Below are 22,751 nucleotides of genomic sequence, written 5' to 3' on the forward strand. Positions count from 1 at the left end.
TACCTATCCTTTGCCATGCACTGATGAGCAGTTGGGGGGGGGGGGGGGGGGGCATTATTTTTCAAAGATAGACTTGGCAGAGACATCTTTACAGACGCCACTCAATGGGGAATTCTAAACGCCTTCTAGTTATCAATACCCCATTTGGGCTTGATCAATACCAGCATTTGCCTTTTGTTGTGGCAAGTGCACCAGCTTCTTTTTAGAGCAACTTATTGCATCAGTTCCAAGTTGCAGCAACTATTTAAATGACACAGTAGAGTCTGGTGGTTCTATAGAGGAACATCTGCAGAACCGTCATGCTCTATTTTCGGTTTTACAATCTGCACAGATAAAGTGCAGTTTGGACAAGACACAGTTTCTCCACCATTGATTATTTATTTGGGTTTTGAAGTGTTGCATGCTGCCATGAAACCATTGTACCAGCATATTGATGCTATTGCCATGTTGCCACACCCCACATCCGTCAAGGAATTACAGGCATTTTGAGGCAAAATTGCATACTACCACAAATTCCACACCAGAGTGAGGATGAAGTAAATGTGGATGTGAACATTGTGTCAGCAGTGATGGTGCTACTGTGGCACAACCACTTGTAATGGGACACTCTCCTCTGACATTACCTTTATTTATAGAAATAGGCGATACAAAAAAGTATTTTAAAACTTGTATAGCTGAACATTATCTCAGCTGTTTAACTAAATGAATTTCATATTATTTTGTATACGATGTATTATATTTCAGGCTAAAATGTATAAAAAGAAATTAATTTGTTGCAATCAATGTGTACTAACAGTTAAAATTATTCTTCTTTTAAAAACATTTGAAATTAAATAATTGTCTGGCATATTTAAAATTCATATAATTAATTGCTCAATGTACTGCTAATTATTAAATTTATTTCTGGATTCATTTACAAAATAATGATATAACTTGGTGAAGATTCTTCTTTCATCAAGAGAGTTTATAAACACTTTTGTTTTGTAAATTCCTTGGAATATTGTTAGTACTGCAGAATGTAAGTAGTAGTGGGCATGCCTCTGATGGAATCAGACGTATTTTTATGACTGACACAAACAATGTAATTTGTGGCGTTATAGAAGCGGAAATTGTAAAGATGGTGCGATATTGAAAAATGTGACAAGAATAAAATTAAAGAGTAAGACAGGCAAATCTTCATCAGATATTTAGCCAACTGGAACCCACAAAATCAAAATTTCAGCCTCAAGAATGTACTCCTATATGTGAGAACTGCAGCCAACAACAAAAGAAAATGATGATAGGTAAAAAAGTTTTCTTTTGTGTGTCTTATGCCCGTTGGAGATTTCAAAATTCTTTTGCAAAGACAGAGCTAAATTTGATGGTAATGCATGGGAGGGAAGACTACACACTCCATATATTATTGTAAAGATGTTCCTTTCCACTGGTCTTCAGCTTGTGACTGGGCATTCAAGTGCTTGAAATCTAAGTTGCAGTCAGCCCCTTGTTCAGTCATTTTACAGCTAGGCCAGCACCTTGTGTTAGTGATGGAAACATCTCAGTTTTGCATTGGCACCATCCTTGCCCATAAGTATGTGGACAGATCTGAATGCCCTATTCCACGTGGCTCTAAATCCTTAAATTCAGTGCAACAGCATTATTCTCAGAAGGAGAGAGAGGCTTTGATGATCATGTATGCTCAAAAAAAATTTCATGGTTTTTTTGTGTGTGTCTAAGTTTAACCCAACCACACACCACAAATCACTGATGTCTCTTTTTAACCTTTTGACATCCTTGCCATACAAAGCCACACACCACATACAGCAGTGGGCTCTTGTCCACTTGCAATACAGTTATGAGATACATTTTCAACCTATGTCATGACATACAAATGCTGACGCCTTACTGTACTTGCTGATTGGTCTGGATCCAGAGTTTAATAAAGACAAATTACTTTATTTACATTTAGATCAGGAAACTCAAAATTTTGTTGAGGGCTTTTGTATTACTAGCACTAAAATTACAGCTCCAGTAGCCATGGATCCTGTTTTAAAGGAAGCTGATCCTTTTGTGCAACACAGCTGGCTGAAAAAACTTGTGGGCCATGGTTCTGATCCTTTGGGAAATTATTTTGCATTATAAACTCATCTTTATGTCTGCTGGGACAGAATGCTGCTGTTAGCTACAGAGGACACCACTCCTCATGTTGTAGTCCTGTCAACCCTTTGGCAGGAGGTTATATGTTTATTACATGTTGACCACTAGTATGTGTCATGTACAAAAGCATTAGCGAGCAGACCTTTTTTTTTTTTTTTTTTTTCTTTTTTTGGCCAGACATTGATGGGGAAACAGTGTGAGCTGTTGCAACCTGCCCACAGGGCACCATCCATCAAGCAATGCCACCCATCAGGCTGCTCCCTGTACTTCTGTGTCATGGTGGCCAGATTCACAGCAGCCTTGGTAACAAATTCATGTAGATTTTGTGGCACCTTTTTTTGAATTTCTAGTGGCTTGTTGTAATTGATGCTTATTCTCAGTCTCCATATGTGATGTGTTGTCTGTCTACATATGTAGTGACAATAAGTTCAGCTTTTTTAAAGAAAATTGCAGTGGAAGGTATTCCTTATACATTAGCCCATTAGTTACAGTCAATGGCCCCCAGATCATATCCCAGTTGACGGTTAAGAGTCTGGCAGAGTTGTTAAAGTCATCAGCCCCAGACTCTGCTAAATCTGCTTCAGCTGACACAAGGCCATCCATTGGCATCAGTGCCACAATGCTTCCAGCCTGGTATGGTTGCATAGGCAACTGTGCATTAGGTGCACCTCTGCCGCTCTTGCATCTTCCGTTGGCCCAGCTGTCTCCTACATTGTGGCTGGTGCCCTAACCTTCTCCACAACCACTGCTAATGATTTCACAACTGTCTCCTCTGCTGTGGGTGCCCCCTTCAGCTCTTGGGGGCTACGGTGGGACCCTGGCTCAGGTGTGTCACAGCCGATGCATCTGATTCGGCCGCCTCCATCACAGCCAGTGCCACCTGTTCTACTGCCTTTGCCACAGCCTCCTTCCCTGGGGGTTGGAATCGAATGTGGAAATGAATGCCTGTCCTACCATGTGGCCTCTCACAGGAGGGCAGACACCACACCTATACATGCTCGCACCATTTCTGACCCTATGCACCAGTGGCAGCACATTACATGACTCAACAGCTTACATCAACACAAAAGAAATGGATGTGAGCACGGTACTCACTTCTTTGCAAGGGAAGAGGAGTGCTATAACTAAAAGTGTTGTATGTGCACTGTTTCACAGTTTGTACATGAAGTTTATGCTTACTTTGACCAACAGAGGCCACCTAGCTAGCTAATATGATAGCAGTTGCGTACACAGCCTACCAGCTGCACCCCTTTTTGGAACCAGTGTCTCCATAGGTCAGAGCACAAGGCTCTGTCAGTCACTTGTGTATTGCTAATTGTATTGCACCTTGTCTCCCATGTGTATGTACTGTTCTAGCAATAAATTACAGTGTTCTTGTGTTAGAACAATCACTTCAGCCTTATGTGTCACCCCATCCTACTACAACCATAATGGTTAACTTACATCATGAATGCCACATAATACGTGAAGCAGGAATTGGGAAATTCAAGAAGTATTTGCAAAGTATAGACTGAATAACATACATAATACACTTTGGATAAATGAAAAAGGCAATGTATTCTATAAAATTTCCATAGGCTATTTTGAAAACTATTTAAAAAAAGAAAAGAAAGAGCCTATGTCAGAAATTAACTTGCTCTAAATCTGCAAATAGCACCCTATCACACAAAACTAAGACAATTCTCTATTTAAAATCAAAAACCACTGATGATAATAGTTTAAAATCACATTAAAAACTCTGTTGTCAAATTCTAAGAGAAAGTATCAGAAGAGTTTCTGTCAAAACATGATAATAACTGCTTAGAACATAGCAAAAATCTAGACAGTTAAAATGAATAACATCTTTACAGCTAAATAAAGAGCTCATCAAAGGTAGACCTAAACTACAAAAACTTTTATAATAAGTTTCTCATGACAGAAGTGTGTAATTAGTTTTGGACAATACACAAGAGGGTAGACCTCACTATATAAGAAATGCTCTCCAAAATAAATTTGAGAAATCCAAGTATATCAAAAAGCACCACAAGAAGATATTTTTTTCTTGTTGTTAAGATTAAATCAGTAATAAAACAATCACATGTTCATCAGCTGAACTTTTTGCGAGGTTCAGTCAATAGATTATCTCAGTCAACAGTTTATCTGTATGTGGTGACAACTGTTTATCATGAAAAGCTGTGTTAAGTCAGACCTAGGAGTTTAACAGGGGAAGGCAAAGTATCAAAGATCAGGAGCATCCTTGGCTGTGATCACTCATAATGACTGGTGTGTGATGTTTCATGATGTAGCATGTGCTGTAGGGTGCTCACATGAAACTGCTTACATCATGCATGAGCAGTTGAAGTATGTGCACGATGGATACCACATGTGTTGACCGAGGCACACAAAATGAACAGAATGGGCTTGTCTTTACAGTATCTGGTTCAGTGCTTTGAGGAAGGAGAGGACTTCGTTGCATGAACTGTTACATGGAATGAATCTTGAGTGCATCACTTTCAACTGGAAACCAATTGATTTTGGTCATGGTATGGAAATATTCCACCTGCTCATAAATGAAAAAGTTCAAGACCATTTCATCAATCCACAAGGTTATGCTTACCAGGCTTTGTAACATGCAAGGCATTTTCCTACTGAAATTGCAGTCTCACAATGAGACCATGAATGCTGCATCATTTTGCATCACTTTGCAGAACTTGAACAGACCATTTGCTGCAAATGACCTGACCTCCTGACAAAGGGAGCAACTCTTCTGAATAACAATGCCACCATGTAGAAGGACAAACACAGGAACTGTTACAAACATTTAATTTGGATTGCTCGGAAAATACACACTATGATACCAACTTAGAACCCAGTGACTTTCATCATCTGTGACCCTAAAATCTCATTTTGGTGGCAAACATTTTTAAACTGATGATGCCTGTGGCCAAAGAGATTACACACTGACTGTGACAGCAACCTAAAACTTCTTTGTTGCCAGGTATCAAGGACTTGTAAACAGATGGACAAGTATCTGAATATATAGGGCAAATATGTAGCAAAATTAAATAAATTTCAGGAACTTACAGTGATTATTATTGGTTCCATCTCGTTTTGTGACTTATTTATTGACTTACTCTTGTAATATTCTAAGTTACTTATTTATAAACACTTTGTACGAAAATACATTCTCAGAAGAAAATTTTGGATTCCACAATGGACTGTCAAATGAACAAGCTATATTTATCTTGATAGGTGATTCATTACAATCAATAAATCAGAAATTATTTTCTGTAGGAATATTTTGATAGTTAACTAATGATTTTGATTGTGACAAGCCTGATATCTTTATCAAGAGCTTTAAAAAATTATGGAACAATATATAACAGTTTCATGATTTTTATGTTATCTGCATGTTAGAAAGCAGTATATATTAGTTCCATGTTCATCACATAGCAATAGGCACTGTACGACAAGATTCTGTTTTTGGCCCTTTATTGTTTCTCATGAACGTAAATGATTTTCCAGTTACAGTACTTTTAAGTCATTTTTATTTGCCTGGAACTACGTAATATGAGTTAAGCTATTTTCTGTGTATGTTGTTTCTCATGAATGTAAATGATTTTCCAGTTACAGTACTTTTAAGTCATTTTTATTTGCCTGGAACTACGTAATATGAGTTAAGCTATTTTCTGTGTATGTTGTCAGCCTGTTCCACTGTCCCTCAAGCTGTGCTTAGTAACATGTTTTTGGATCCTTTATCAGGATATTTGTATCATCAGTACACATCACAGTTTTTAAATATTCCTCCAATATCTTTGGTTAATCATTATATACATCAGGAATATAAGTGGCCTATGTTCCCAACTAGTTGTACACCATGTTTTACTTTTCTCCACTTCATGATGCCAACTACAAAGGCTGGGGAAGGAGGTGTCATTCTGGTGGGTACCAGAGCACATGGGTATTGGAGGGAACAAAATGATGGATCCAGCAGCCAAGGTCGCATATCATGATCCTCAGTTCTTTCAGTGTACCATCCTCATGCATGCTCTCATCTTACTGTCGAGGTACAAAGTCATATTCATGCGTCGATGGAAAGACAAGTAGCTAGAAGTGACTGACAATATGCTCCATGCTGTAAATCCCACAACACAGCCGTGGCCTGTTTCCTTCCAGCCATGTATAGGCCACAGCCCTATGACACATGGCTTTGTACTCCAGCAAGAGGAGCCTCCAATGCGTGATGCATGTGGCGTACAGATAATTGTGTGCCACTTTTCATTGGACTGCGTATTCTTTCTAATTAGTGGGCTGTGGCAGATTTGTCGAAGGATCTACACACTATCTTAAATGGCATTCCAGTTTTAAAGTTTTGTGAATTGTCCAACATTTTTAACAAGATTTTAGGGAGATGTTTTTAATGTGTTAACAGGGTGATTGGCTCATCCAAGTTTTTTGTAAGTGATCAGCCACTCACATTTCCCTGTGCTTTTCTTTTAGTTTTTCTGTCTTGTTTTCTCTGTGCTTTTATCTCATGTATAGATACTCCCCTCTTTCTAATTTGTTTCCACACATGTGAGATAGTAACTGTGTGATCATTTTGAGTGCATGGGTGGGCAACAGTTTTAGAGTTTATCTCCACACTCACTTGTTGTAAGTGTAAGAGTGCTGATGACCTTGCCATTGAGCACCCATAAGATGCACCCACCCACACACACACACACACTTCCACCTCATATTTACTTAGTTTTACTACTCTGGTATCAATAGTTTATATGGCCCTCTGTTTTCTGTTGTTAGTATATGATCCCATTCTTGCTAGGGGGTGCCTTTTAACACCACAATCTTTTACTTCCCCAGTACAATTTTCTCATTTACATAAAAGAAGAAAGCTTAAGTACCATTTTACAGAAATGCCACAAGTTCAGTACATACAACTGAATGTTATATTTCACAGAAGACAGTTTTATGTAGAACCATGGAACACATTTCTGTTCTGAATTATGATAATTTTATTAGAAACTAAGTAACTCTAAAATGAAATCAAATGGCAAGCAAATGAGTTAGTTAACTTAATTGTAAGCTGTATTCAAATTAAATCACATAATAAGCAACTATTTTAAATGGTTTACTAGTGACATGAAGAAATGGATCCTCAGGGAAACAAAATGATGGAAATGTTGCTGCATTTGTCATAAATAGGCTGATAATTTAATGATACACTTACTGCAAGACAACCAGCGTCAGACTGCCAGATGTTATCCTTTACCCTTTGTTGTTTCAATTGCATTCCAAAACGAGAAATTAGTCTGATTAGTTGCCATCTTTCTTTTGCAGTGTGACTTTTTGAAAGCTTTTTTTCTTCTAAAGCTTCCCGGTTCATCACAGTTCGCCAACTTTTTACAAGTTCTTTGTCAATACTTTCAATATCTTTCAGTGTTCCTTGTGCTCGTATTCTTCCTTTTTCAAGTGCAATTATCTGAAAAATGGAAGCACTGCATTGAGTTAGTGGATTTAACATAAGCAGAGACTATCATGCAACCATAATACATCAGAAGCTCAATATCAAGGAAGACAGCTTATTCACCTAAGAAGGACAATGTGGAATGGATATCAGAGTATGGATTTAGGATCTGGAGGAAGCTGCGACTTATTATTACCATAGCTAAATCTTTCACCAGTCAAGTCTGGACAGACAGCATTAGTGTTACAAGGTTAAGAGTACACAAGCATTATAATACAAGTACAAATTAGCTTAAGTATGTGTAATAATACAAAAACAAATTTGCCTAGTTATAGCATAACACTTAATGACATATAGTGAAAACTTTTAAAAAAGTACATTTATAATTCATTTCATATAGTAGTGCATTGTTTAGGGAGTCAAATCTTCTGTTTCATTGTAAACAAACTCATTTAAACTTTATAGTGGTTTTTGGCATAGATTTTGTTACATCTTTCCTCAAAATTCCACTGATTCCAAGGACTAAATATTGTAATAGCTACGGTAGGAAAACTGTCCCTTGTCGTGGAGAGTTGACAATTTGGGATATCTGTGTGTGTTTACCTTCTCGCATGTGTTATAATTGTGAATGTCACTCTTGTTGGTAAATGTTTCATCATTTTCTTTCACATACATGAGACAGGTGAAGACATTGACTGAAAATTGTCATCTCTCCCAGACATATGAAGATGGGTTTGCAGTGGCCTAGTTTTCTGCCTGAAGCTATGATCCTTATTACTTTTTTTTTTCATAGTAGAATTTTCTTGCAGTATGTAGAGTGACCCCACAGTAACAGGCCACAGTTAATATGGCTGTGGAACAATGAGTAATGTATCATCAGCAGTAACTCAATTATGAATTGTTTCAGTTCCCTCTGGAGGTATATGACTCATGACAGTTTGTCACACACATGTGCAATGTGTTCTTGCCAGTGAGTTTACAAGCCACCAAGAACTCCAGGAGCTTCACAGTTCCTGTGCTGGTTATGTATCCTTTGTCACTGAGGATACACACCAGTTTTTCTGTTTTTTCTTAATTTAGCTTCTTTTTGTTTATAACAAACCATTCCTTTGTAGCAGTTAAAAATGCATCTACTTCTCCTTCAGCCTTGCTGCCATCAATGCCTTTTGAGTACAGAGTTATGTCATCTGCAAATTGCAAGCACTGTCCAGGAAAGCTTCAGTCATTTACAAATACTAGGAATATTCCAACTTCCAATCATACAATAGTGCACCTTGGACTGATACACCCTGCCTTCTGTTTTCCAAATATGATTTGAGGGTTGCTAGAACAGTGCCTCCAAATCAATATTTATTGAGCTTGTTTAGGAGTCCTCCATGAGTAATGCAGTCAAATACCTTACTAAGGTCACAAATTGTCAGTGCTACAGATTCTTTTTTCTCAAAACTCTGCTTTATCCTAGTAACCTGATCTAGTGCTGCTGTTATTATAGATTTGCCTTTGCGGAAACTGTGGTGTGTATCTGTGGAAAGTTCATTAATTTCAAAGTAATTTGATATTTGGTCTTTCATTGCAATCTTAATGACACTTTAGCAAAGACTGTAATTATTGAGAGTGGTCTGAAGCTTGCTACCAAGGCTGGGTCACCCTTTTATACACTGGTGCTGTTCACACAATTTTGAAAGTCCAGAAATACACCAGCAGTGAAACATTTATTAATTACTGTAGTTAATGATTCAGCAATTTCATTGATAATTTTCTTGACTACATTAGTAGACATCTTGTACACATCCTGACTATCAGGAAGTCTATAAGATTTTACAGTCTTTATTAATTAATTTTTTGTAATTTGAAACATAACAGCTAGCAAGCAGTTTCTCACCCACTTTAAATTAAAAGTATACGTTGAGACTAGTTATGATAATTCCAAACTGAGAAGTATGATCAACAGGTCATGTGAAACATTGTACCTATGAAATATTGTACATGTATATTTTGTGAATTTACTGTGAAGAAGGCTGTTTCAAATTTTAATCTGGCGGCATTATATTTTATGGCTGACACTGTCAAAATCAAATGTATTTTGTTAATTTGCTGTGTTAAAAAGAAAAATGAATGACATTATTGCAAAATATGTATATACAGGGTAGAGAAAAGTTGTGTCATGAAATTTTAACCCTGGGTAGCTGATACCAGTAGGAACCAAAATTACTAATGTTAGGAAATTTTTAAAATATGGAAACTTGGCGCCAGAGACTCTGATTTACTGCAAGATTGCCCTGTTGCTGGATGCTCTGACAGAGCATAACCACAAATGCTTTGCCTGCCAGAGATCGTGATGTATCCAAGGTGGCCCACATGCTTTGTAGTAGCACGCCAGCCTTCCACTCTGGGGGCCTGGGGTTGAATCTTGCCGAGGTAACACCCATTGTAGTTTCATGATAAGAAGCGACACAAGCTTGGTAACATCAAATGGTGTTCTGCCAAACGCTTTCAAAGATTCCTGGCATTGCCCTGATGCGATTGGCAGCATGTTGAATGCGATCCATTAATTCCTCAGGGCAATCCCATGGCCAATCAGAGCACATGGCACCAAGTTTTGGTAGTTTAAAAACTGTGCATTGTTGATGTACAAAAGATTTGTAATTTTGGTTCCTACTGGAATCAGCTATTCAGGGTTAAAATTTCATGAGACAATTTTTCTCCACCCTGTATATATTCTGAAAAGTTATTGACTTATGCCAGTTTTTTGGGAGATTTCAAAGTGGCCACCATACCAATGACTTTAGTAAAAAATAAGAGGACATCCTTTTTTGGAGGAATCTTTGTAGGTGGTGGTGGAAGTTCTTGGGGCTTTGGTCTTTGGTGTGAGGTACAATGGCAGCACAGTGGTACAAATGGCTTTTCTCTGTTCTGTTGTAACAACCTCAAGATGTGAATAAAACATTTTGGAAACTATGAAAACAATATACATAGCACAAGTTAATGGCACAATATTGACTGCCTGGCCAGTGGCCATATCACCAGGAAATTCCAATTATCTTTTATACAGCAGCAGAAGTGTATCAACTCTACAGCACTAATGATTCAGAAAGCAGTGAGGAACATTTTAAATTCACTCCAGTTCATCATGGTGAATCTTTCATCATTTATTACAGCAGCTGCAAGGTCTATATTGAGGTGTAGGATTGTACTCATAGGGTTTTCCACAATGTCAATAAAATAAATATTAATGTCAGCTGAACTACACAAGCTTAATGCAGAGGTGGTTTCCTTCCTGTGTTCATTGATCAGGTCCCAGGCTGCCTTGCATGAGCCATGAGCTCCTTCAATTAATCTATCATTATTTTTTCTTTTTGGCTCCTTCTATATCATTTCTATAATGTCTTTTTGCTTGTAAACATCTGCTCTAGAACAATTCCTTTGCACTGGGATCTGTTGCTGTGTTGTTGGTGATCATGTAACAGCAGTATGTGCATTTTAGTTTTTTTCAGTTTGTCAATATACCATGATTTTTCTTTGACACTGTGGCTGTGTCCTGACATGCTTGGAACACAATATTTTGGTCTTCTGTGGACAGATATAATCAAATTTGACTTTGATGGTCTGGAAAAACTCTTTAAATGCACCAGTTGCTGCCATTTTGTGCAATGCAGGCTGCTTCCTTACTGCAAATACTGCTGCCTGAAACGCATTTAATGTTTCCTCTTTTACAACCCTTTTTGTGAATACATATTTAGAATGCCAGGTAACAATTAGTTGGTTGATTGATTGCAGTTGTGACTTGCGAGTGTGTGTGTGTGTGTGTGTGTGTGTGTGTGTGTGTGTGTGTGTGTATGTGTGTGTGTGTGTGTGTGTGTGTGTGTGTGTGTGTGTGTGAGAGAGAGAGAGAGAGAGAGAGAGAGAGAGAGAGATGACACACGGCAGCCTCAGTACAGCAAGACAATATCTCATAAAATTTCATGTTAGAATACATGTGTACAGTGAAAATAATGCTTTAAATAATGGTAAATTAATAATGTGGCAATTTTTAAGGTGTTAAGTAACAACACTGATGCCTGTGCAACCATGAATCACAATGACATTAAGTTCCAAAATAAAACATGAAAACTCTGTACATGGCTGCAAAAAATAAGTAAGCTGTTGACATAAAGACAAAATGGCCAATGTAGGTTGTATTTTGCAGTAACTACAACAAATAAGAAGTATTATAGGTGGCTCTGTGAAGTAAGTTTATTGGCATTCTGCCCCCTCCCCCCCCCCCCCCCCCCATTTTCCTCTTGCTCTTCACCACTTCTACATATCTTTTCACTTCCCTCAATCATACTCTTCACCCTCCACAGCAATGAACAAAGCAGTCTGTATACTGTAGGCTGCTCCTCGTCGTGATTGTATGTTGACCATGATTAGTCAATTTGTATGCACAAAATACTTATGAACAGATCATGCTGGTCAACATTAGCCAGTTTGTGATTAGTAGTAGTATAAGTACATTGCATGTTTCAACACAATAATCTTATAAAATACAATAAAAAGCAAATTAACAGCAACAGTACAAACAACATTACATTATCTTGTCTCTTGTTACTTTTCTGACAATATGTTAAAACATATAATTTGTTCCTATGTAGTGCATTTCTGCTTGATCTACATGTGATTGATTAAAGTCTGATGTATTTATGTGTACTGGCTTATATTTATTTCCTGTGAAAGCAATGTTTAAATCCATATAAATTTGCATAACCTTTGCAATAATGATATTTTTAAGCAATTTAATGTATATTAATGAAACAAACTATTAGTGTATCAGAGTTATAAAATATAACATAATTGGATAGATAAAAAATCTAAAAAGACTTTCCTTCTCATCCCATCCAGTAAATCTCCCCTGACCTGAGGTTCTGGGTGACTTTCCTGAGCTCTACCAATTTTCCTGAACCTCTCCTGTCCTTTTCCTTCACCCCTCTTCCTCCCCCATTCAACCTTTCTCTTTTAAGAAGGAGCCACTGGCTTCGAAAGCTTGTGTACACAAAACATTCTTTCATAATTTCTATTTATTTATTCATCCAGTAAATCTCTACAGATTGTCAGAAATCATTTGCATGGGACACACACACACACACACACACACACACACACACACACACACACACACACACATACAGGTTACATATAACTTTATCATTTATTTTAATAGTACAATAAATTAATTATATTTTATTCTTGCTTTAGCAGCAGCAGCAATTTTTGCATATTCTTGCTTCATGTCTGTTGTACTTCACACAGTTTAAGAATTCTACCACTGACTAGAAGGAGTGATCTAATAAGAATACCCTTAGGGATTTGTGAAACAGAGGAAATGAAGAAATAACTTTAATTTTATTGTCTGTACTGACTGAACATGGAGTTTGTCTTTTTGCATGGTATTATGTTCATGTACATTACAGTTTTTATTTATCTCTTTGATGTTTTTCCTCCCATACTTACAATTTTCTAGAATAAAAAAACATGGAAAATGGAGGATGGAAGACTTTCGAAAAAGGGGCCTACATGAGTCAGTCTGTTTTGCATGGTGGATTGCTCTTACAGCTCTTTTTTGGGTCTGCAAGATTACTGAGCTAGCAGCTGTGCTACCTCAGAACATAATTCCATACTGTAGAATACTGTGGAACTGGGCAACGTATGCAATTCTGACAGTGTGGAAGTTTCCTTTGCATGCAAGTAAGCGTAGGCTGTAGCATACTTTTTTCAGTGTCGTATTTGTTTTTGTTATTATATTTTCTTTATAAGTATGTTCTCCAGCTGCCACTTGGTGAATAGATTTTTTATCTATACAATCACATTACATTGTCAAAAATTGATTATTTCAGAATTATAAAATAGTTTTTTTACCTTATCTGCATAGGATAACAATTGTAAACGATGCGTAACAAGAATAACTGTCCTTTTTTGTCTTAGCAAAAGTTTTTTCACTCCTTCAGTAAAGACCTGCTTGCCAACTTGGTAGTCCAAGGCTGATAGGGGATCATCCTTAAAATTAAATGAATTATTAAATTAACCTTTTATTAGTTACAATTAATCAAATAAAAATTAAGAAAAGAAATTTAATTCATGTTGACACAAGTAATGTGATAACATCGTCACACCGGAAAAGTCATTTCAAGATATGAAAATTTTTAGTAAGGGAAGGAGGTGTTGAGAGGTTGAAGGGCAAGTAAATATAATTGACAACATTTTTAAGCTTTAGGATAGGTCCTTCAGAGCAGACTAATACGCGCGCACACACACACACACACACACACACACACACACACACACACACACACACACACACCAAATAATTTCTCTTTAAATACCATGATCAAATCATTGTTTGTGATTCTGTGATATAATACATTACTCTGTGATCTGAATTTAACTGGTCAGCATATGAAATGGAGGCAATAGTTGAGTAAGACAGGATTGTCAGGATTGTGACCTATCCCCCAAGTCTACCTAGAGCGAACAGTAAATGAAATAAAAGAGACATCTGGAAAAGAAATAAAAAGTTAAGGGAGGTGCAAATAAACAACTCTGTGGTTAGATGATGACATTGTAGATGTGCCACACATTATGTTACTTGCATTCCACTGACACTACAGAGGGTGTCTGTGTGATATCAAAAGAAGTCAAAGATTTAAAATTTTGTTTTGATCCCATACAAGGAAATAACTAAACATTTTTAATATTATTGTATTATGGAACAACAATTAATTATAAAAAAAACTCAAAACACTAATTTTAAGAGATCCTGTGAAGATACTCTTCAATGAAGTAAAACTAGTTGCCTGACAGGAAGATCTTTAGTTCAGTCTTAAACCCCAACATATTGCATGCAAGACATGTAACGAACTATGGCAGGTTGTTGAATATATATGTACCCATGTATCTATACTGATGTTACCTCTCAAAGTTGTGCACTGGTCTTAGCATGGGATGACATATGTAACTTAAGTCCCTATGTACATTAACAAATAGCACAAAGTGTCAGATAATCCTCTCTGGTGGCATTTGTCTGGAGAATAGCCTTATGTTAAAGCAATGCATGGATGATAAACAGGACAGACAAGATGAGCATAAAATGTGGTGTAACAGCAGATGCCTAAGATTTCATAGAAGGATCTAAAAGTTAATGAAGAGGTACTGAGCGAAATTAGCAATGGGACATCTTGACCAAAAGAATATGGAAGGACATATCCTGAGGCACCAGATAACAGAGAATTCGTTAATGGAAGGAAACAAGGGAAATAAAAATACCAAAGGCAGACTATAACTTGAATGCAATATGCAGGTTCAATCAATTATGCATATATTAAGAGACTCTCACAGGTTAGCCTAGTGTAGAAAATGGTGTCAAACAATACAACAACAACACCTACTACTCCTCCTCCTCCTCCTCCTACTACTACTACTACTACTACTACTACAGCAACACATGACTATATTTCACATGTACGTAATACTGAATTACATGGACTCATTCAATATACTTGTATCAACACAGGATGTAGGTTCAGTGAACCTAAGTTAAATATTGTGACCGAAGAATGTAAATCAGTAACATAAGGCAGAATTTTTCCATGATATTTATAGGGTGTTTGTTTTAACTTGAGAAAATTAATGTCTTGAAAAATATACTTCATACATGAAAAAATATTCCAGATGAAAAGTTAATTTTTCAAAGAATGCATCTGTCTATGCTAAAGCTGGCCACCACATAACCCCCACCCCCCCACCCCCCCACCCCCCTCTCCATTGAGTTCAACTTTTTATTTTCAAATGAGAACCCACCAATTTTATTATAGATCCAGATTCATCATTAAAAAAAAATTCTAGGGTTTACCTGAAACATTTTGTTTTTCCCATTCATGTCAGACAATACTCAATTTTTCCAATTGAGAACTGAGTGTTTCGATTCTACATTACATTTGTGATAAAAATGTAAACTTTTTTGTTCCATCCATTTGATGTTTTTGTTAAACACTTAATTTAGTCTTGCAAATTTGATTGTACAGTAAAAGTTTTACCGTTAGACATTTAAATGCCTGGTCAACACACTATTTTTAGCGTGTTATAGGAACAATGATGTGTACATAACAGTTTTCTGTCCCCATTGAGGTGCTTGATTTTGGAGTCCCTTGCCTCTCACCATTGGGGTAACAGATTTCAGTGAATCCCCTTGCTACTCACATATCAGGTTGCTTGATTTCAATGAGTCCCCATGCCCCTCAACGTTATCGTAATTCACAACAAATGCTCAAAAGGTGACCTTACATTTCAATACAGCGTTAATTTGTGCTTGGGATTCATGCATAAAACTTAAAAGCATGTCTGATTTAACTTTTATACAAACATTTCTAATAAGTTCTATCATGTTCTGTCAAGAAGTTGGTACTTCTGCATACACTTTGCCTTTAAGATAACCCCACAAGAAAGATCTGGTGACATAAGGTCGGGTGATGTGGCGGATCACCACTAGTGATAAATTGGCCATTAAACTCACAATTTAATGCCTCTTGGGCTCTTGCAGAGTAATGTGCCAGACAACCATCATGTTGAAACTACATGTTCTGTCACACTTCGAGGGGCTCATCTTCCAATAGAATCAGTAACTTACTTTGCAACAAGCTAGCATTTCTTTCTCCATTCAATGTGCCTTCCACGAAAGGGGTAACTAGTTTGACACCTATGATTCTGCACCAAACATTTAAGGGCCAAGGATACTGATGATTAACTGTGTGGGTTTCCCAAACTCCAATAATGCACATTATGCTGATTAACTTTGCCATGGTTTGTAAAAGTTGACTCATTGAGTAACACTATCTCAGAAAAAAACTGAGAGTCTCTGTATTTGCATGAGTGCCCAAATGCAAAACCTCTTTCAGTTCTAAAATTTATTCTGACGAAGTTCTTGATACATGGGGATATGGCAGGGATGCTATTTGTGATGTTTTGGATCACCTAGAACTTGAGTGTGCACTTCCTGATATATTTCTGAGGTACTCACATGTGGATTATGAGTCAGATATCACTGCAATTTCATTATTGTGTTTCTCCATAACAGTTGTTCTACAAGTTCTTTTTTTAGGTGTAACACTTCCTTTGGTAGTAAACTGTTTTACAACACAACAAATAGCCATGTGAGATCATGGTCTACCAGCAAAATGCTTGGCATAAGGGGAAAAATTTCTAAATGATTAATGGAAAATCTCATATGAGATGTGAAACAAATACTAACAAAGAGATAGAGGGGCTGGCCAGTACTTACCTCAGCTCAGTACAGCCGATAGATACACATAAAGCACATAAAACAGAACCGAAAATTTACGTTCCTAGCTTTCGGAACAAATGTTCCTTCATCGGGGAGGAGAGAGGGGAAAGAAAGGGAAGAAGGGAAAGGAGATTCAGTTACTCACAACCCAGGTTATGAAGCAACAGGGAAAGGAAAATAGGGAGGGTAGCAAGGATGGAGGCATGGTTGTCAGAGGGAAGCCAAAGATATTATACTGTAAGTACTGTGCCAGCTTCAAACCAAAGAGGATGCATACAGAAGTAAAGAGGTATATAAACGGAACAAGATAATAGGAGGAAGATGAAACTAGCACAGTTGGTGATGAAAATATTTATATATGTAAATATAAAACACTGAAGAAGAGAAAGTGTTCACATCTCATATGAGATTTTCCATTAATCATTTAGATCACCTATATGGTCCACAGCCTTCATTGTTTTGTCCCTTTTGTTAGCTATCACTTACGTCTGTCATCTTAACACTTTCTCTTCTTAAGTGTTTTATATTTACATAAATAAATATTTTCGTCACCAACTGTGCTAGTTTCATCTTCCTCCTATTATCTTGTTCCATTTATATACCTCTTTACTTCTGTATGCATCCTCTTTGGTTTGAAGCTGGCACAGTATTTACAGTATAATATCTTTGGCTTCCCTCTGACAACCATGCCTCCATCCTTGCTACCCTCCCTATTTTCCTTTCCCTGTTGCTTCATTACCTGGGTTGTGAGTAACTGAATCTCCTTTCCCTTCTTCCCTTTCTTTCCCCTCTCTCCTCCCCGATGAAGGAACATTTGTTCCGAAAGCTAGGAACGTAAATTTTCGGTTCTGTTTTATGTGTTTTATGTGTATCTATCGGCTGTACTGAGCTGAGGGAAAAATTTCTCTCAGCCTCACAATAAATTAAAAGTAGCTGGATTTTCTTTTCTACTGATGAAACATCAATAACTTCAAATGTGCCAGAGAAAGGCTCTGGAGAGGAGTGGTGCTGAGTCATTTGGTGTTAATGCCTATCAGGGTCTGGTGTTGCAGTGGGGCACACCACATGGTGGGGCACTGAGGGATGGGGCTTGTGTGTGAGGGTGCAGTCGGCATTTGTGTATCCATGACAGGTGCCCCCATCACGATTATTATGAACATTTCTCCTTATAATGGTTGTGTTTTGTATTCCATCAGCAGCAATATTCTATCCAGCGTGAGAGTTACGGCAGAAGAACACAGAAGACAGAAGAACACAGAAGACAGAAGAACACACTGAAATCAGTCACCCTGATGATGAGATTTGAGGGGACTCACCAAAATCGAGCATATCATTGGTGTGGAGACTCACTGAAATCAACCCCAAAGGAAACAGCTATACCATGTTAAAAGCAACTTTTTTCTAGGCTTTTAAATGTATAAATGTGAAAGTTTTCCTACAACCAAATTTGCAAAACTAAATTAAATTTTGAACAAAAATATCGACGATTAGATCAAAAAAGTTTACATTTTCATTGTAAATGTGATGTAGAATGAAATGAGTTGGTCCCTACTAGCAAAAACAAAAAGGAATGAATTTTGTCCGTTACATCATCATCTATCATGAATGGAAAAAATATGTTTTCAGTGAACCCTAGGTAATTTTTGGCTTAGAATCTAAATATTCAGTAAAAATGGGAGGGGGGGGGGGGGTTCCTATTTTAAAATGAAATGTTGAACTCTACCCTTCTTATGGGAGTGGGGTTTGGAGGTGGTGTGAGCTCAGAAGTTATCAGCACACACAGATGTCCCCTCTGAAAATATTAACTTTTCATCTGGGACTTTTTTTTTTTCAAATTATAGATATTTTTTAGAGATCTTTAGTTTGAAAGGAAGAATTTTTTAAGCTTTGAAGGTAAGATAACTCGTATAGTATGCATATTTTATACAACCAAAGAATAAAAATTAATCATGTGCCTGATTGACATACCTTCTTATTCTGAAAAACTTCCTCACCAAGAAGGAATTTGTCAAATGGTGCCTGATTTACATCTACTGAGTGCTGGTCTGAGACACTCACCTAATTACTTAACTGGATAACATTAGATGACAGTAATGTGATAATTTTTGTCAGGGAAAGTAGACAACTCAATCTATTTTTTGTTGAAAATATAACCATTTTGGATTAGAAATGTGGTTTCACAATCAGGCAAAAATGAACAGAGTTTGTAGAATGTATAGTCAGAGAAATACACCATATATGCTGCAATTCTGATAGTTTCAGTCTACGTAATTCTAATACCTTCAGTCCTTTGAAGACTGCAGACGGAAACATGCAAACATCCCAAGTTCAGAAGCAATCTGATGGTACAAGACAAAAGGTTCAAACTATCGCTAGTAGGGTAAGTGTTTAACAAACTAAGAATTTCTTGAGAGGCAGTGTCAGGTCTGGAACAAAAACCAGATAACCAGTATTTTATGCTAAGTGCAGGGCTCAGGAATGTCACCTGCGATTTTGGCTCCTGTGGGAAGGAGCTATTTAAAAAACTCATTTAAGTACATGATGCAAATAACAGTTTGGACCGCAACCTCTGTTATACAGTTGAGGATAACATCAGCACATTGTTGAAAATGCTCCTTGTGGGACGCTTTGAGCAATATAATATGTATTAAATGAAGTAGTCTGCGTAGAGCTTGGAGAATTCCTCAGGAGAGAGGGGCATTCACACACAGGAATTTCCTGGCAGATTAAAACTATGTGCTGGATCGAGACTCGAACTCGGGTCCTTTGCCTTTCATGGGCAAGTGCTCTACCATCTGAGCTACCCAAGCACGACTCATGCCCCGTCCTCAGAGCTTTACTTCTGCCAGTACCTCGTCTCCTACCTTCCAAACTTAACAGAAGCTCTCCTGCAAAGGTCTCGAGTTTGAGTCTCGGTCCGAGACACAGTTTTAATCTGCCAGGAAGTTTCATATCAGTGCACACTTCGCTGAAGGGTGAAAATCTCATTCTGATTCACACACAGGTTTGACTGGTTCATCATCCCTCACTCAGCCACATCATATGCAGCATCGCTGCATCTGACTGCTTCTGCTACGAGGCTACTTGCAGAGCTAATTACCAAACTATCTGAAACCTCATAAATAATGATCCCAAACTTCTAATACACACATATGAAAATAAAATGGCAGGCAAAACATTGGCAGATGAGGTGTGCTTATTGGGACATCACATGGAAATCATGGGCAAGTGTAGAGCACTTGCCCACAAAAGGCAAAGGCCCCGAGTTCGAGCCTCGGTTCGGCATACAGTTTTAATCTGCTAGAAAATTTCATATCAGTGCACACTCCACTGCTGATTGAAAATTTCACTCTGGAGGTGCATCTTGATGGATACAAGGTTTTGTCATACCACTTTTGATCTAATATGAACAAATTAGGGATGTCTGTATTCATAAAAACATAATAATAAAGTCATACCCCTCTAGGATAATACAGTGCTTGGCCTCTTACTATTCGAGTATCATGCCACATGGACGTTTGTTTGTCATTGGTGTTTGCATGCTCAGGAATCTGCTTCCGAATGGTCTGGTCACAATTACACTTCACATGACCTATAAAATTTAATCATAGCTCAGCTTTTATATATCAGTGCTGATCTGGTTTCAGATTGAAATCTGTATTTGAGAGACCATGTGACACTGAAGAACTTAGGCCACATCATCAGTGAAAGATTGTAATTTATTTTTTAAGCTGTTTTAACTAGTATTGTTGTACATTTACATGAAATGTTGTTGTTGTTGTTGTTGTTACTGTTCTTGTTGATATCTCCATCTGAAGATGGTTTGATCCAGCTCTCCATGCTACTCTACACTGAACAAGAATCTCCATCTCTGAATACCTACTGCAACCTATGTCCATTCAATCTGCTTACTGTATTCATCTCTTGGTGTCCTACTAAAGTTTTTATCCCCTACACTTTCCTCCAATTCTAAACTGATGATTTCTTGTGCCCAGTCAACTGATCCTTTATTTTAGTCAAGTTGTGCCACAAATTTCTTTTCTCCCCAATTCTATTCATTAACTCGTGATAAGTTACGTGAGCTACCCATCTAATCTTCAGTATTCTTCTGTAGCATCCACTTCAAAAATTTGTAAGCTCTTCTCACTGTAACTATTAATTGTCCACATTTCACTTCCATACATGGCACAATGTAAGGAAAAAAAAGTACCTTCAAAGAAGACTTTCTAACACTTTAATTCATATTAGATGTTAACAAATTTCTCTTCTTCAGAAATGCTTTTCTTGACATTACCAGTCTACACTTTATATTCTCTCTGCTTTGGCCATCATCAGCTATTTTACTCCCAAAACAGCAAAATTCATCTACTACTTTTAGTGTCTCATTTCCTAATCCAATTGCATTAGTGTTATCCGATTCAACTTGATCACACTCCATTACCTTCATTTTGCTTTTATGGATGTTCATCTAACATCCTCTTCTGAAGACCTTGTCTATTACATTCAACTGCTCTTTGAAGTCTCTGTAGTCTCTGACAGAATTGCAATGTCATCAGGAAACTTCAAAGCTTTTCTTTCTTCTTCATAATTTTTCTTTGGTTTCTTTGACTGCTTGATCAACTTACAGACTGAATAAAATCAGGGATGGGCTACAACCCTGTCTCACTTCATCCTCAAGCAAAATTAATGGTGAAAACTTACAAAGTGATGATATCCAGTACACTGAATCATTAAGTGCCACAGTTTGTGATGGTCTTACTGAAACAGTAAAATCTTCTATCAAAATCAGGAAAGGTGTTGTAAGCAATCTTAGCAGTGAAAACTCGCGAAGTGACAATACTCATTTTTCTGAACCTTTAATATCCACTGTTCATGAAGAAGTGCAAAGTGAAAACACATATTCAAGAAACAAATATCACTGGAACAACAACACATACAGAAAAAAAACCAATTAGTCGTCACAGTACTGAAAAGGAAAATCAAGAAGACTTTCTCATTATAGGTGACTCACTACTAAAAAATGTTGATGTGCCAAAATCGAGACTCGATGTTCACCCTGGTATCAGGATCCATCAATTAAATAATCACTTAATCAATATTCGAAATTCAAATCTGAGATCTTCAGGTGAAGCCACAAGAATCCACAAAGGTGTTTACATTCATGTAGGAACAAATTCACTATGCAGCACCACCGAGGAAGAAATTGTCAGTGAAACTAGAAACTTAATCCGATCAGCTAGAAACTTATACAGGTCTTCAAGAATTGTAGTCAGCAGAATAATCTACAGAAGGTCTGTGAGTGATACTTATATAGAGAGGATAAATTGTAATATTCGTGAGATCTGTAATAATCTAGGAGTAATATTTATCGATCCAAATAAGTTTTTAAGCAACAAATGTCTGGGGAAAGATGGTACTCACTCAAACAGGTTAGGCTCTAAGATCTTCACTAAGATAATTACTGATATTTGCAATATTATAAATAATAAGGGAAACTAAAAAGCAGAAGAGGGGATGACCTTGCACAAAATGTGCCTGAAGAAAGCAATATTTCTTTCCTTCATTATAATGTAGAGGGATTAGGCAGTAAGATTGATGTTTTCAACCACTGTCTTTCAGATGTTACACCCCACATACTAGTTGTCAGTGAACACCAAAAATCTGCAGATAACATACACCTGTTTAAAATCCAAAATTATTCATTAACTGATTTTTACTGTCGTTCTAACCATAAAGGTGGAGGAGTGACTATCTACCTGAGAACAAATAACCCAGTAGAATCTTATGAAAATATCGCTTGGGTAAAAGAGTATTCCACTGATTTGCACTGTGGAATTGTAGCAATTAAGTTAAAATTCTTGT

At 37.2% G+C, this 22,751-nt stretch overlaps 1 protein-coding gene across 2 annotated transcripts in view; it reads right to left on the bottom strand.

The window, feature by feature from the left end:
• The window catches only part of LOC126478212 (ATP-binding cassette sub-family C member Sur), a 402,049-nt gene that overhangs the window by 164,716 nt on the left and 214,582 nt on the right, over positions 1–22,751 (bottom strand). For both annotated transcript variants that reach the window (XM_050103682.1, XM_050103681.1), the window contains exons 13-14: positions 13,472–13,609; positions 7,343–7,594 (exon numbers count right to left, since the gene is read on the bottom strand). In XM_050103682.1, the coding sequence (XP_049959639.1) occupies positions 7,343–7,594; positions 13,472–13,609 (390 nt within the window). The remainder of the gene's footprint in view (positions 1–7,342; positions 7,595–13,471; positions 13,610–22,751) is intronic.

The sequence above is a fragment of the Schistocerca serialis genome, chromosome 1 (assembly GCF_023864345.2).
Source record: "Schistocerca serialis cubense isolate TAMUIC-IGC-003099 chromosome 1, iqSchSeri2.2, whole genome shotgun sequence".
NCBI lineage: Eukaryota > Metazoa > Arthropoda > Insecta > Orthoptera > Acrididae > Schistocerca > Schistocerca serialis.